The following is a 13,127-nucleotide window of genomic DNA, read 5'->3' on the forward strand; positions in this document are numbered from 1 at the left end:
GAAATAGGAGGGGGGCTTTAAGTTTACCATGAAACGGGAGCCTCTTCCTGGGCCTCTGTCTTAAAGCCTTCCACAGTGGGCAAAGCCACCCCTCAGGGGGGCTGGGGGGATGGTCAGCATTCCTTTCCTGTTTCCTGGTACTGGTGCTGACCCTGGTGGGGAAGGGAAGGATGGGGGCACTGTCTTCTTGAGTCCCCTAACTAAAGCCACTTGCCAGGTTTCAGTAAATAATGCCAATATTTTTGTTATCACTGCAAGAAATTAAAGATCCGTGAGACAATTCAGTGGGCAAGGTTGTTGACACCCTGGGGCCCATCCCTGAGACCCACATGGGGGAAGGAAAGAATGGACTCCTTGTAAGCTGTCCTATGATGTCCACATGTGTGCGTGGTATAATTGCATGTGTGGCTATTCTCTCTCTCTCTCCTCTCTCTCTCTCTCTCATGTATGCACGTGTGCGCATGCACACACACACATGCAAATAATTGAGTTAATGTAATAAAAATGTAAAATAGGCAAATCTCTGTGAGTTCAAAGACAACCTGGTCTACAGAGTGAGTTGCAGGACAGTCAGGGCTACACAGAGAAAACCTAGCTCAAAAACAAACAAAATTTAAAATAAAGAAGTTAAGATCAAGAGGGGTATGTGAAGTGTTAACTTATATTGTTGCATTATTAATAAAAACTCGGGAGTCAGATATCAGGGCAAAAATCTGATTGATCAGAGAAGCAGCGAACAATTGACCAGTGACCTCTTCTTCTTTCCCAGATACAAAAGGACCCTCGAATCATTCTAAATTCCTCCCTACTACTTCCGGTGTCTCTCTATATGTATCCTGTGTCCTCCAAAACCTCTATGGCTAATTCTGGTCAGCCAATCACTGACTCTGCCCTCTGACTCAAGGTAAATTTTACTGTCAGTCTGGGAGTGTCAATGCCAACAGATACCCCGCCATAGGCATGGTGGAGCACACCTTTAGTCCCAGCACTCAGGAGGCAGAGGCAGGTGGATCTCCATGAGTTGGAGACCAGCCTGGTTTATATAGCACGTTTCAGGTCAGGCCAGGCTACATTAACCTCCCACCAAAAGAAATTAAGAAATAAACGGGGTATAAAATCAAAAGGGAGGGAAGTAGAAAAAGACGAGATCTCCTGAGTAAACTGGGAGCATGGGGACCGTGGGAGAGGGCTGAAGGGGAGGGGAGAGGCAGCGAGGGGAGCGGAGAAAAATATAGAGCTCAATAAAAAATCAATAATATATATACCAAAGGGGAGGGGTCTGGAAAGACAGTGCTTGCTGTTCTTGCAGAGAACCTAAGTTTGAGTCCTAGCACCCACATAGTGGCTAAAAGTTATCCCTAACTCCAGTTCTAGGAGATCTGACACCCTCTTCTGGCTTCTGAGGACACTGCACACATGGGGTGCACACATATATAAGCAGCTAAAACACTCATGCACATAAAATAAAACTAAATACATAAAAATAAAATCAAAGGGGACTCAAAGATGTGAGTGCATTCTCTTTTTTGGGGGGCTAGTATAGGGGAGCTGAACCCAGGGCATCCCACTACACCTGCATCCTTGGCTCCCCCTTTTATACTGATTTTGAGACAGTATTATTTTTGGTCTTCTTTTTGTTTGTTTGTATGGGTGTGGGATGTCTGTGTGTGGACGGATGTGTATGCTCAGCTGCGGGGAAGTATCGACGCTGAGTGTCTCTCTCTATCTTACTCCACTTACTTACCGAGGCCGGGCCATCGCTGCACCCAGAGCTGCACAGTCTCCTTGTGTAGCCAGCTCACGGCAGAAACCGCATCGCTGTCTCGAGAGAGCTGGCATTATAGGCTCTCTGATATACCCACAGCCTCTGGTGCCGGAGATCTTGACTCTGGCCCTCATATTTATTTGGCAACATTTCTTTAAAATTTTTATTTATTATTTATTTATTATTTATTATTATTTATCTATTTTTAAATTTTATTTATTATTTATTTATTTTAATTAATTTTATTTATTTTTTTAATTTTATTTATTTATTGTGTATACAACAATCTGCCTCCATGTATGCCTGCAGGCCAGACGAAGGCGCCAGATCTCATTACAGATGGTTGTGAGCCACCATGTGGTTGCTGGGAATTGAACTCACGACCTCTGGAAGAACAGTCAGTGCTCTTAACTGCTGAGCCATCTCTCCAGCCCCCTTTACCTCATTTTGTTTGGTAGGGTCTTACTCTATAGCCGTGTGGCCTGGAACTCCTTACCAAGGCCAGGTTAGTCTTGAACTTTTAGAGATCTGCCTGCCTCTGCCTCCTGAGTGCTGGAATTAAAGGCACATGCCAGCATACTTAAAAACTTGAAATCCTTCCCCCCACCCCCCACCCCCCCCCCCCGTACAGTTTTTTGTTTGTTTGGTTTTTTTTTTTTTTTTTTTTTTTTTTTTTTTTAGAAAGGGTTTCTTTGTATGGCCCTGACTGTCCTGGAGTTTGCTCTGTAGACCAGCCTGGCCTCAAACTCACAGAGATCCACCTGCTTCTGCCTCCTGAGTGCTGGGATTAAAAGCATGCAGCACCACTACTGTCGTGCCTGTGGAACGGATCTTTAAAGAGGTAAAGAGAAGAAGATGGGCCTGGTGATGCAAGCCTGCAACCCCAGCGCTGGGAAGGTGGAGTTGGGAGGATCAGGGAGTTCAAGGCCAGGTTTGACTAAATGGTGAGTTGGAGGCTAGCCTGGGCTACGTGAGAGCCTGTCTCCCATTCCTCCCCCTGCAAATAAAAAAAGAGGCGAATGAGTTAAAGTGAAGTCAAATGGGCTGGGGGTGTAGCTTAGTGGTAGAAGGCTTACCTAGCATGTGCAACCCCTAGCACTGAAGATAGATAGATAGATAGATAGATAGATAGATAGATAGATAGATAGATAGATAGATAGATAGATATAGATAGATAATAGATAGATAGATAGATAATAGATAGATAGATAGATAGATAGATAATAGATAGATAGATGATATAATAAGGTCATTAGACAAGACCTAATCCAAAAGATTGGGGTTTCTATAAGAATGAATCAGGCTGGCCAGTTCTGGTGGCAACTACCTGTAATTCTAGCACCTGGGGTGGGGGAATGGAGGCAGGAGGATGGGGACTTCTTTGGATGGGCATCCTTGGCTACATAGTGAGTTCAAGGTCAGCCTGGGCTACATGAGATTCTGTCAAAACCTTCCCCACTAATAACAATGAAAAACCCCAAAGGAAAACCTCCCCGCTAAATCATAAAGCCCAATTGGAGCAGAGACAAGCTTCCCTGGGAAAACACGGGTCTTCGAGGCCACATGGTTTATTTGGGACCAGCCGACAGGAAGCGCTGTAGAGGAGGACTCAGACGCAGAGAGGAAGGGACCAGCAGAGTCACCACGTGGACAGGAGAGCTGGGCAGTCAGAGGAAGCAGCACACCCCAGAGTCATCCGCCTAGGAGCTGGCCCGAGCTTCCTGCCGCGTGGACCCAGCTACACCCAGGCATGGCAAGTACTCGCCTGTGAGCAGAAGGAAGACACAGGGTAGAGCTGGTGCAGGGGGCCGGCTCACTGCACTTGAAGGTGTGAGCCCCACGAAAGGAGGGGGCATCATGGTATCTGCGTCAGGTATTTCTATGCCTGCTGGTCTCAGGACCCTAGCATACAGATTCTATTACTATAAATAAAGGCCAGCCTGGTCTACAGACTGAGTTCCAGGACAGCCAGAGCTACACAGAGAAACCCTGTCTCAAAAAAACCAAAACCAACCAACCAAAAACTTTAAAAAAATTTTTGTGTGCGTGTGTGCCTGTGTCTGTATGAATGTGTGCCATCCATGTGTGTTCAGGGGCCTAAGGAGGCCCCAAGAGAATGTCCCAGGCTTATAGATCTGTTTGTGAGCTATCTGACCTGAGTGTTGGGATTGAACTCAGGTCCTCTGAAAGAGTAGCAAATGCTCTTAACCTCTCCAGTCCCTACTGTTTTTTAAATATGCATTTAAATGCACAGGATGGTACACATTTTTAATTGTGTGTGTGTGTGTGTGTGTGTGTGTGTGCGCATATGCTGGCAAGGGGGTAAATGTGTCACTGTACCCATGTGGAGGTCAGAGAACAACCTTTGGTGACCTCGGCTTACCTTTCACCTTGTTGAGGACGGCTCTTCCGTTTCAGCTGGAGTGTTTTCCACGTTAGCTGGCCTGTGACCTGGGTGGTTCTCTTGCTTCCAGTCTCCACTGAAGAGGCTCCAGATGCATGCCGCAGCACCCAGCTCTCTGCATGGCTTTGGGGGTTGAACTCAGGTTGTCAGGTTTGCACGGCTAGCGACTTCACCTGCAGAGGCATCTCCCTAACCCTTCTGAGACAGGGTCTCACTATGTAGTGTTGGCTGATCTGTCACTTACTCTGTATTCCAGGCTGGCCTCGAACTTTTGGTAATCCTCCTGCCTCTAGAGTGCTGTATTACAGGCATGTGGCCACCGTGCCCAGCTTAATTTTTTTTTTCAAGGCAGAGTTGTTGTTGCCTTGGTTGTCCTGGAACTCACTCTGTAGTCTGGGCTGGCCTCGAACTCAGGGACTTGCCTGCCTCTGCCTGGAAGGGCTGGGATTAGAGACGCATGCCCTCACACCTGGCTAATTTTTAGGGAACCGTCACAGCGTCTGCCACAATGACCGGATGTCTTCCAGGCCTCTGTGGCTGACAGGTCTGATTTTATTTGTTTTTACACCTGAAATAGCAGTCGCCCCACAGCCGGGCTCTGGAGCTGTCACCTAACGAATGTGGATCGTCCTTATCTGCACACAGGCCTGGCTGTGTCCCCACCCTGAGCTCTGGGAGGGATGAATGTTGTGTCTTATCTACATCCCTCCCACTCACCGTTACAGACATCGCTCCTCATTCATCATGAACAGAAGTACACTGTGTGAGCCACTGTGTCCACAACCCTTTGTGCAAACGCCGGAGAAAATTCCCTGGAGGGCAATTCCTGGCTCATTTGACATTTTAATAGATGTGGTCAGATTAAGAGATAAAACAACAACAACAATAAAAATTTTGGTGGTGCTTGCCTGTCTGTAATCCCAGCACTGGGGAAACTGAGCAGGAGGCTCTGGAGTTTGAGGCTAGCCTGGGCTATGGGTAAGACTCTGTTTCAAACAGAGATGAGATGTGGTTCAGTTTGTAGAGTGCTTGCCTAGTGAGCATGCAGCCTTGGCAGCCTGACGGTCTCTCTGTAGACCAGGCTGATCTTGAACTCACAGAGATTCACCTGCCTCTGCCTCCTGAGTGCTGGGATTAAAGCATGTGCCATCATGCACGCCCAGCTAGTTTTTGGTTTTCTGATATAGGATCCTTTGTTGTCGTTGTTGTCTGTTTGTTTTTCAAGACAGGGTTTCTCTGTGTAACAGTCCTGGAACTGGTTCTTGTAGACCAGGTTGGCCTCGAACTCACAGAGATTCACCTGCCTCTGCCTCCTGAGTGCTGGGATTAAAGGCGTGTGCCGTCACCACTTGGCATATGGTGATACAGGATCTTACTATGCAGCCCAGACTGGGTTTGGACCCTTGATACCCTCACCTCAGATCTTGGTGCTGGAGAACCACAATACCCCTCTCTTCAGAGCTGCTGGCCAGAACCTAACTTCAGCACAGTGCCTGGGCCAGGGCAATACCAGGGGAAGAGATCTCTACAGAGAAAGTTAGGGAACAGTGTTCTCCTTGAGTTTGGCAAGTGCAGACTTATGAGTGCAAATTAAAAGCTGAACAGAGAACGACTTTGATGTGCAGGGGATTGAACTTGTGAACTACCTGAGTGAGGTAACCCAGACCCAGAAAGATAAATATAATATGTATTCACTCATAAGTGGATATTAGACATAAAGCAAAGGACAGCCAGCCTACAGGCCACAACTCCAGAGAACCTAGGTAACAAAGAGGACTCTAAGAGAGACACACATGGATCTGCCTAGGAAGGGGAAAAAAGACAAGATCTCCTGAGTAAATTGAGAGTGTGGGGGGAGGGAGGAGTGGTGGAAGGGGAGAGGGGAGAAGGGAAATGGGGGAAAATGTATAGCAATCCCTATCTAAACAATTAAAATGAGGATTTTTTAAAAAAAGATTTTATTTATTGATTTATTTGGCATAAAGTCACTATGTAGCCTTGGCTGGCTTCAAACTCAGATATCTGCCAGTCTCTGTCTCCCAAGTGTTGGGATTAAAGGCGTGTGCCACTATTCCCAGCGAGAGTGCGATTTTGTATTTATTGTGTTGTGTGTATATATAGTCTGTGTACGTGAGTTTATGTTCGTGTCATGCAGCAAGTGTGGCGATCAGAGGAGTTGATTTCAGGAGTTGGTTCTCACCTCCCACCGTGGGATCTGGAGACTGAGCTCAAGTCATTGGGCTCCCCTCTCCCACAAACAAAGTCTCATTATGTAGCCCTATGTTGGGGAATATTATTTTAGGGTGTGTGACTTTTGTTTATATTGCACTCATTTAACTCTGTGAAGCTGTGATTCTTTGCCTGCCTACACACCCGATGGTCCTAATAAAGAGCTGAATGGACAATAGCGAGACAGGAGCAAGGACAGGCGGGGCTGCAGGCAGAGGGTAGAAATGAAGGAGAACTCTGGATGGTGGCAGAAAGTGGAGCAAGAGAACAAGGAGAGGAGGACACCAGGGGCCAGCCACCCAGCTAAACAGCAAGTCATGGAGAAAGAAGGAAAGAAAGGTATACGGAAATAGAGAAAGATAAAAGCCCAGAAGCCAAAGGTAGTCAGGGTAATTTAAGATATGAAAAGCTGGCAAGAAACAAGCCACACTAAGGCCGGACGTTCATAAGTAATAATACGCCTTTGTGTGATTTATTTGGGAACTGAGTGGTGGGCCCCCCTCAAAAAGTCAAGAGAGTAAAATATCCTACAACGGCCCTAGAATTTGCTAAGTAGGCCAAGCTGGGCTTGACTGCAAAGGTCTTTCTGTGCAGGGATTACAGGCCTGCACCACCAAGCCCATCTAGGATAGTCTTAATTTCTTTTTATTACTACTAAGTGTGTGCTTTAAGTATGTGTAGTGAAGGTCAGAGATAACTGTCTCCTTCCACATTTACATCCTCATGTTTGGGTGGCAGGGGCTGCTCACCGTAGAATGCAGTCTTTGCTTCTCAGACAGGAAATCTCACTATATAGACCAGGCTGGTCTGGAACTCACAGACATCTATAATCTCTACCTCCCAAGTGCTGGGATCAAAGGCTTGGCCCACCATGCCTAGCTAGACTGCATCTTGATTCCTACTTTACTGACAAATGACAGGTTCCAGAGCTTGGGCTCAGATCGTCTGGAGTACTCACTGAACAAATGTGACAGACTTCCTGGGCCCACCACGGTTGAGCTGTCTATTACCTCTGACAGCTAGGCATGGGTTGAGAATGACGGGAGAGAGTGCCTTCACCCTGAAGTCTCCTTCAGTCAAGCAAAACAGCCCCCGGCAGAGGAAGCGATGGGAGGAACTGATGCTGATTAAATCCTGCCTGATGAAGACTGAGCCCTCAGGACTGTGGCAGCGACTGTCTCCCCAGGGGTCATGAGACCAGAGTGCTGGCACAGCACCTGTCACAGCACCAAGGGCACCAAGTTCAAGGAGGCGAGTGGAGCCTGTGGCAAGAGGGTGTGGAGCTCGGCTGCCACTCTGGGAGGGAAACCTTGCCGGGCCAAGGGGAAGACGGCAGAGCACACTGGCACATGGCCAAGGTAGGAGGAGTCCAAGTTCAAGATGCATAGGGAGACTATTTTGATTACCACCCATCAAATGACAGGGAAGAAGAAAACGGAAGCATGTATCACAGCAAAGAACCACATCAATACCCCTAACGAAAGATGTTCTTCAGAAGGGGCTGGAGAGATGGCTCAGTCAGCAAAGGGCTTGCCACAGTAGCATGAGGATAAAATCCGTATAAAAACTAAACCAAACCCCAGACCAGGTGGCAGGCAAGTGTAATCGAGCAGTAGCTGACTGGAAACAGGATTCCTGGTTAGCCAGCATAGCTAAGTTGGTGAATTCTAGGTTCAGTGAGGTCTAAAAGACATATTTACCTGGTAGTATAAACCTTTGATCCCAGCAGAGGCAGTCTACATAGTGAGTTCCAAGCCAGTCAGCACAACGTAGTGAAACCCTGTTATGCTTCACAGAACACAATAAAAGATGGAGACCCTCCATAGGCACACTCTGTATGCCACCTATACCCTGCACCCCCACAGATGCTACATAGGCAAGGTGTAATCCCAGCATGTGGAGCAATGAAAAAAGGGCATTCTAAATTTGAGGCCAGACTGGGCTTTGTAGAGTGCAAGGCTAGCCTGGGCTACAAAGCTCCCTCTCCATGTTTGAGGTTGTTCCCTGCCCCCCTTTGTTTTTTTGAGACAGGGTTTCTTTGTGCAACAGTCCTGGCTGTCCTGGAACTTGCTTTGTGGACCAGGCTGGCCTCAAACTCACAGAGATCTGCCTGTCTCTGCCTCCCAAGTCCTGGAAGGGTGGTCCTTCTTGTCTAGCATGTGTTTACTGAAGGTCTAGGTATAATGACAACACTGGAGGCCTCTGACTTCTATTTTAGCTAGGGCAACGTTTGAGAGACCTAGCAAATCCAGGTGAAGTATCAGAGAAAAAACCCTGTAGGTCTGGGTGGCACGTCTTTAATTCCAGCACAGGAGAGGCAGAGGCAGGCAGATCTGTTCGAGACCAACCTGGTCTACATGGAGAGACCCCGTCTTTAAACGCCAGCACGCATGGTATCCAGGAAAGCATATGTAGTAAGGAAGAAAGTTAAAAGCCCAGAGACAAAAGGTAGATGGGTTAAAAAAAAAAAAAAAGCTGGCAAGAAACAAGCCAAGCTAAGGCTAGGCAATTATAAGAAAAAATACAAATCCGTGTGTGATCTGGGAGCTGGGTGGGTGGGCACCCCAAAGAGCCATAAAAACCAAGAGTAAAACGTCACACATTTGAGGGCTACCCTCCCTCTAATGACACACTGGGAGCATCTGGAGAAGTATCCTATAAGCACTTCCTGTGCTTTCAAGGGGGTTCTCTGCTAAAACAACTTTTAACATTCTGTGCCATGCGTGGTTGGGACTGGGTTTCTTCCTGGCAGGTGAAAGGAGCACTGCTCTTCCCCCACGCTGCTGCATCATGAGTTCCACACCCTTCAATGGGGAAGCCAGCGGCACTTGGTGCTTGTCTGCACCTGAGGGCTGCTTGGAATCTGTGATTGGGGTGGGACAAACAGCCAAGAGTAGAACTCACAAACATTTATTTACACGAAATTCAAGTTACATATGATACAGTCTTTTTACACAGTAGTTTAAACAGACATAGTTTCTCTATTTTTACTACCAAAAAGGTAAAGAAAAACATTTAGCCATCTACTTCATTTTTTTTAAATTTTTTTTTACATATAAAGCGAGATCATGCACTTTTCTCTTCTGAAATATTTTGCTAAGTGCAAATACTAGATTCTCTCCAGTTTTAAGGCAAATACACTGGGAGTGGCTAGGCAGTTTCTCAGACCAGGAAGCAGCCTCAGTCCCAGAGGTTAAGGTGCCAGCTGCCTTGGCGATCCCTGCTAGCACAAAGGTTCTGGAAGGACCACTAAGGACGAGATACCTTGGTGGAGATAGGCAATAGCAGCCTTCTCTGCAGCCATGTGTGGCCACAGACAGACTGCATTTCAAAGGACATGAACCTGGCTTCACCTCTCCGAGGGCCAAGGTTTGGGGGGCACCTGTTTTTCCAGCAACCCCAGAAACTGCCAGGCTCCTCATCTGGCCTCTTAGTGGATAATGTGATAGGAGTACTGGGTAGAACCAGAACTGGGTGCCCAGTCCAGTGCCTCATGAGGCCTTGGAGGGCAGTGCTTGAAGTAACCACCCACATGTGGGGCCCCTGGAGAAGTACAGAGAACACAAACACACTAATAGTTAAGGTACTTGGAGGATCCTGTCATGCAGCACGTGGCCCATCTTTCCAAGGCACTGTCATTCAGACTAGTAGCACTGTTCAGGTGACCCACAGCAGGGCTCCTGAGTCACCTCTGTGTGTGCCCCACCCACACACAGGTGACCATGGGTACCTCAAGGAGTCTTTCCCCCTTCCTATGGACATCTTCCCACTTCCAAGTCAGTACACTTTGAACGTGGAGCCCCCCACAGCAATGGGAGGACAAGGGTAGTCAATACAATGGAGAAAATATCTGCTGCCAGTCCTGCTCGGCAAACAGTCTGGACAGGAGGGGACACAGGCAGCGGGAACATTCTCCTCTGACTTCAGGGAAAGCAGTCACTCTCATCCTGGAGCGGAGTGGAGGGGTTCTGCCCCAGGAAAACCCAGAACACCTTAGAGGAGATGCTGCTCATTGTTGGTGACAAGTGACATCTCTCCCAGAAAAGGGGTAGCCCAGGAATAAGTGACAGTTTTGAAAAATAGCCTTTTTGTCTGATGTCAAGTGTTAGGACGAGGCTCTCAGCAGTTGCTAGCCCTAGTCAAGTTTCAACTTGACTTTTCAAGAGTGGGGACAAACTTGAGTAGCCCACGAACAACTTCAGCTCAAACTACGTGAACAGGAGCAACTGCTTTGATAACAGAACAAAACTTGCGCCATAGACGTGTCTTGGAGGCTCCTTGAGCAACAAGGAATGAGAGCCCCGGCCTGGGGATGTAGGCCACCTCCCTTAGGCTTTCAGTTGCCTGCTGGGGAGGGAGTGTGGCAAATGACTAAGGGGCCCTCTTCATGGTCAGAGCCACTGTACTGGCTGCTAAGATGGCACAACCAGGGAGCTGCCGTAACACTGCCCCAGTGACAGTCAGCACCCAAAGGGTATCGGACCTGAAGGGTCAGTGAACCTTGCAAAGAAAAGAGCAAGAGGATACGAGCCCACCCTCAAGAGGGAGGGAAGCAAAGACTCTGCGCCTATTAAGAAGGTGAGACTGGGTCTTCCTGCAGACTCAATGTGGCTGGACAGGGCTTTAAGTGTCAGAAGCGATGCCGTGGCTGGGGACCAAAGTGCATGGGCAGATTATGCTCCAGGGGCACATGAATGTGGCCAAACTCATAGTTGACACGCACGTTGGGCAGAGGGGGAACATAGGGTGCGGGCACAGGACCCATGTTAATGGGGAAGTTGTTGAACACAGGACGCACAGGTGGCAGAGGGAAAGGTGGGTGCACAAAAGCGTAGGGCGGCATCTGTGGGTGCAGGTTCTGTGGAACAGGCCGTGGCAGGGCTTCCACACGCTGTACTTTCTCAGCTGGCTTCTCCAGTGGGGGTCCAATGCGTTTGAAGGTGTTCTCTGAAAGAAAAGTGGGGTTCAGAGGAAGTAAACACACAGACAAAACCAGATCCAATACACTTCTGCTTGTGACTAGAGCAACGCATGCCACTTATGACCCAGGGTTTGGAAGCCTAGAGGGAAAGCCCAACAGAGGAGGGCTACTCCTGACCCTCAGTATACTTTCCTCTGGGCACAGAAATATTGGCTCTCAAGAGTAGGCTGACGTCAAATTCAAGACAAAAGACACCCACTGCCTGTCAGAGCAATATGCCAAAGGCAGGCAAATCTACACTTTCCCAGTGGTCACTCCTATACCTCACAGAGGGTGGTATGTTGTTTATCTAGCTTGGAACAGCCATTGTGAGATGTTCCTTCACATCCTCAGGAACTTGCTGTCATCTCAGTAAACCTCCACTGTGGTGAGGCAGTCTTCTTAGGCTTCTATTTGCCTCCAGAGCTCAAACTCATTCTTGGGAGTGTCCCATCATGAGGAACCCATGGTTTGAGCAGTAACCCCCGAGGGACAGTCTTCACCCCCCTGCCCTACCCAGCCCCATCTGTGCCCGAGAAGAACACTTGCCTCCATTCTTCCTTTTCTGTTCTTCTTCAGCCTCCTTTTGGATTTCTTCAATCAGCTTTTCGTCATCTTCCTAGAATAAAATCAACATAAAGGGTGAGCCTGCAGCACTGCATAAGGCCATGGTGGGGCAAAGGGTGCTGCTCCTTATAGCACTTTTCCACCTCCCATATCTTCTTCCGTCACCACTGGTTAGCCTTCTAATAAGGAGGCTGGGGGCTGTTGAGTGGGGTCCATGCCAGAAAGGTGATTGCTTGGGCTCCCAGTGAACTACATGAAGGCAAGGGCAGATGATTTGAAACATTTCTGATCTCCACGGTGCATCTCGGGACAGCAGGTCTTTGGACCCACCTCTCTGAACACAGGCAGCCTGTTAAGGTACGCTGCCTGTGGTGCCTGGTGGTGCCCCTGCAGCAGAGGTTGGCCTCAGAGGGACAGAGAGGAGAGAAGAAAGCAGTAAGAAAGCAAGTTGTCCCTTGTTGGGAAAGGAACTAGAGGCACCCTGCAACTGTGAGTGGCTAGGTTCGTGCCATGTGCTCAGAAGGAGACCTGGACTTTTGTCAGAACCAATGCCCATGCTTGCTTCATGCCAGGGGCTAGGGTCATTCCATTCCTGAGCAGCCTGCAAAGTGTCTCTCTAGTTTACAGTGGGACCAAAAGACTTCACTGTTTTGAAAACTCTTACCAAGGGCTGGGTGTGGTGGTGCACGCTTTTAATCTCTGCCCTTGGAAGGCAGAGGCAGGAAGATCTCTGAGTTTGAGGCCTGCCTGATCTCTAGAGAGTTCTAGAGAAAGCTGCATAGGGAGACGCTCTCTAAAGAAACCAAAACAAAATCCACCAAGATGGTGAACATCTTTTCTGGCCAGCTGGAGATCTCAAGGGGTAGTGGCCCATCAGAAGTAGGGCACAGCACTACAGCAGACTTTGACAAATCAACAGAACTGATTGGGAACAAGTGAAAGAGCTTGCTAAGAGTTATAAGTAGCCAAATTCAGCGCATGCCTGTGATCCTAGCACTTGGAAAGCAGAATGTGTTGAGTTCTAGGCTGGTCTGGGTTACCCAGTGAGATACTAACCAAAACTGAGTGTGTGCTGCATGCCTGTAATTCCAGCACTTGGATGGTGGAAGCAAGGTCAGGAGTTTAAGGTCACCCTTGGTTACATAATGAGTTCAAGGCCATCTTGGGCTTGTCTCAAAAAACTAACATGGGCCGGGGGGGGG

The 13,127-nt window shown here is 48.2% G+C and overlaps 1 protein-coding gene across 2 annotated transcripts in view; it reads right to left on the bottom strand.

The window, feature by feature from the left end:
* Positions 1-9,292: 9,292 nt before the first annotated feature.
* The window catches only part of Rnf216 (ring finger protein 216), a 118,195-nt gene continuing 114,360 nt past the window's right edge, over positions 9,293-13,127 (bottom strand). For both annotated transcript variants that reach the window (XM_038345971.1, XM_038345970.1), the window contains exons 16-17: positions 11,908-11,977; positions 9,293-11,345 (exon numbers count right to left, since the gene is read on the bottom strand). In XM_038345971.1, coding sequence (XP_038201899.1) covers positions 11,029-11,345; positions 11,908-11,977 — 387 coding nt within the window. In that variant the 3' untranslated portion in view covers positions 9,293-11,028. The remainder of the gene's footprint in view (positions 11,346-11,907; positions 11,978-13,127) is intronic.

This window comes from Arvicola amphibius, chromosome 10, assembly GCF_903992535.2.
Source record: "Arvicola amphibius chromosome 10, mArvAmp1.2, whole genome shotgun sequence".
Taxonomy (NCBI): domain Eukaryota; kingdom Metazoa; phylum Chordata; class Mammalia; order Rodentia; family Cricetidae; genus Arvicola; species Arvicola amphibius.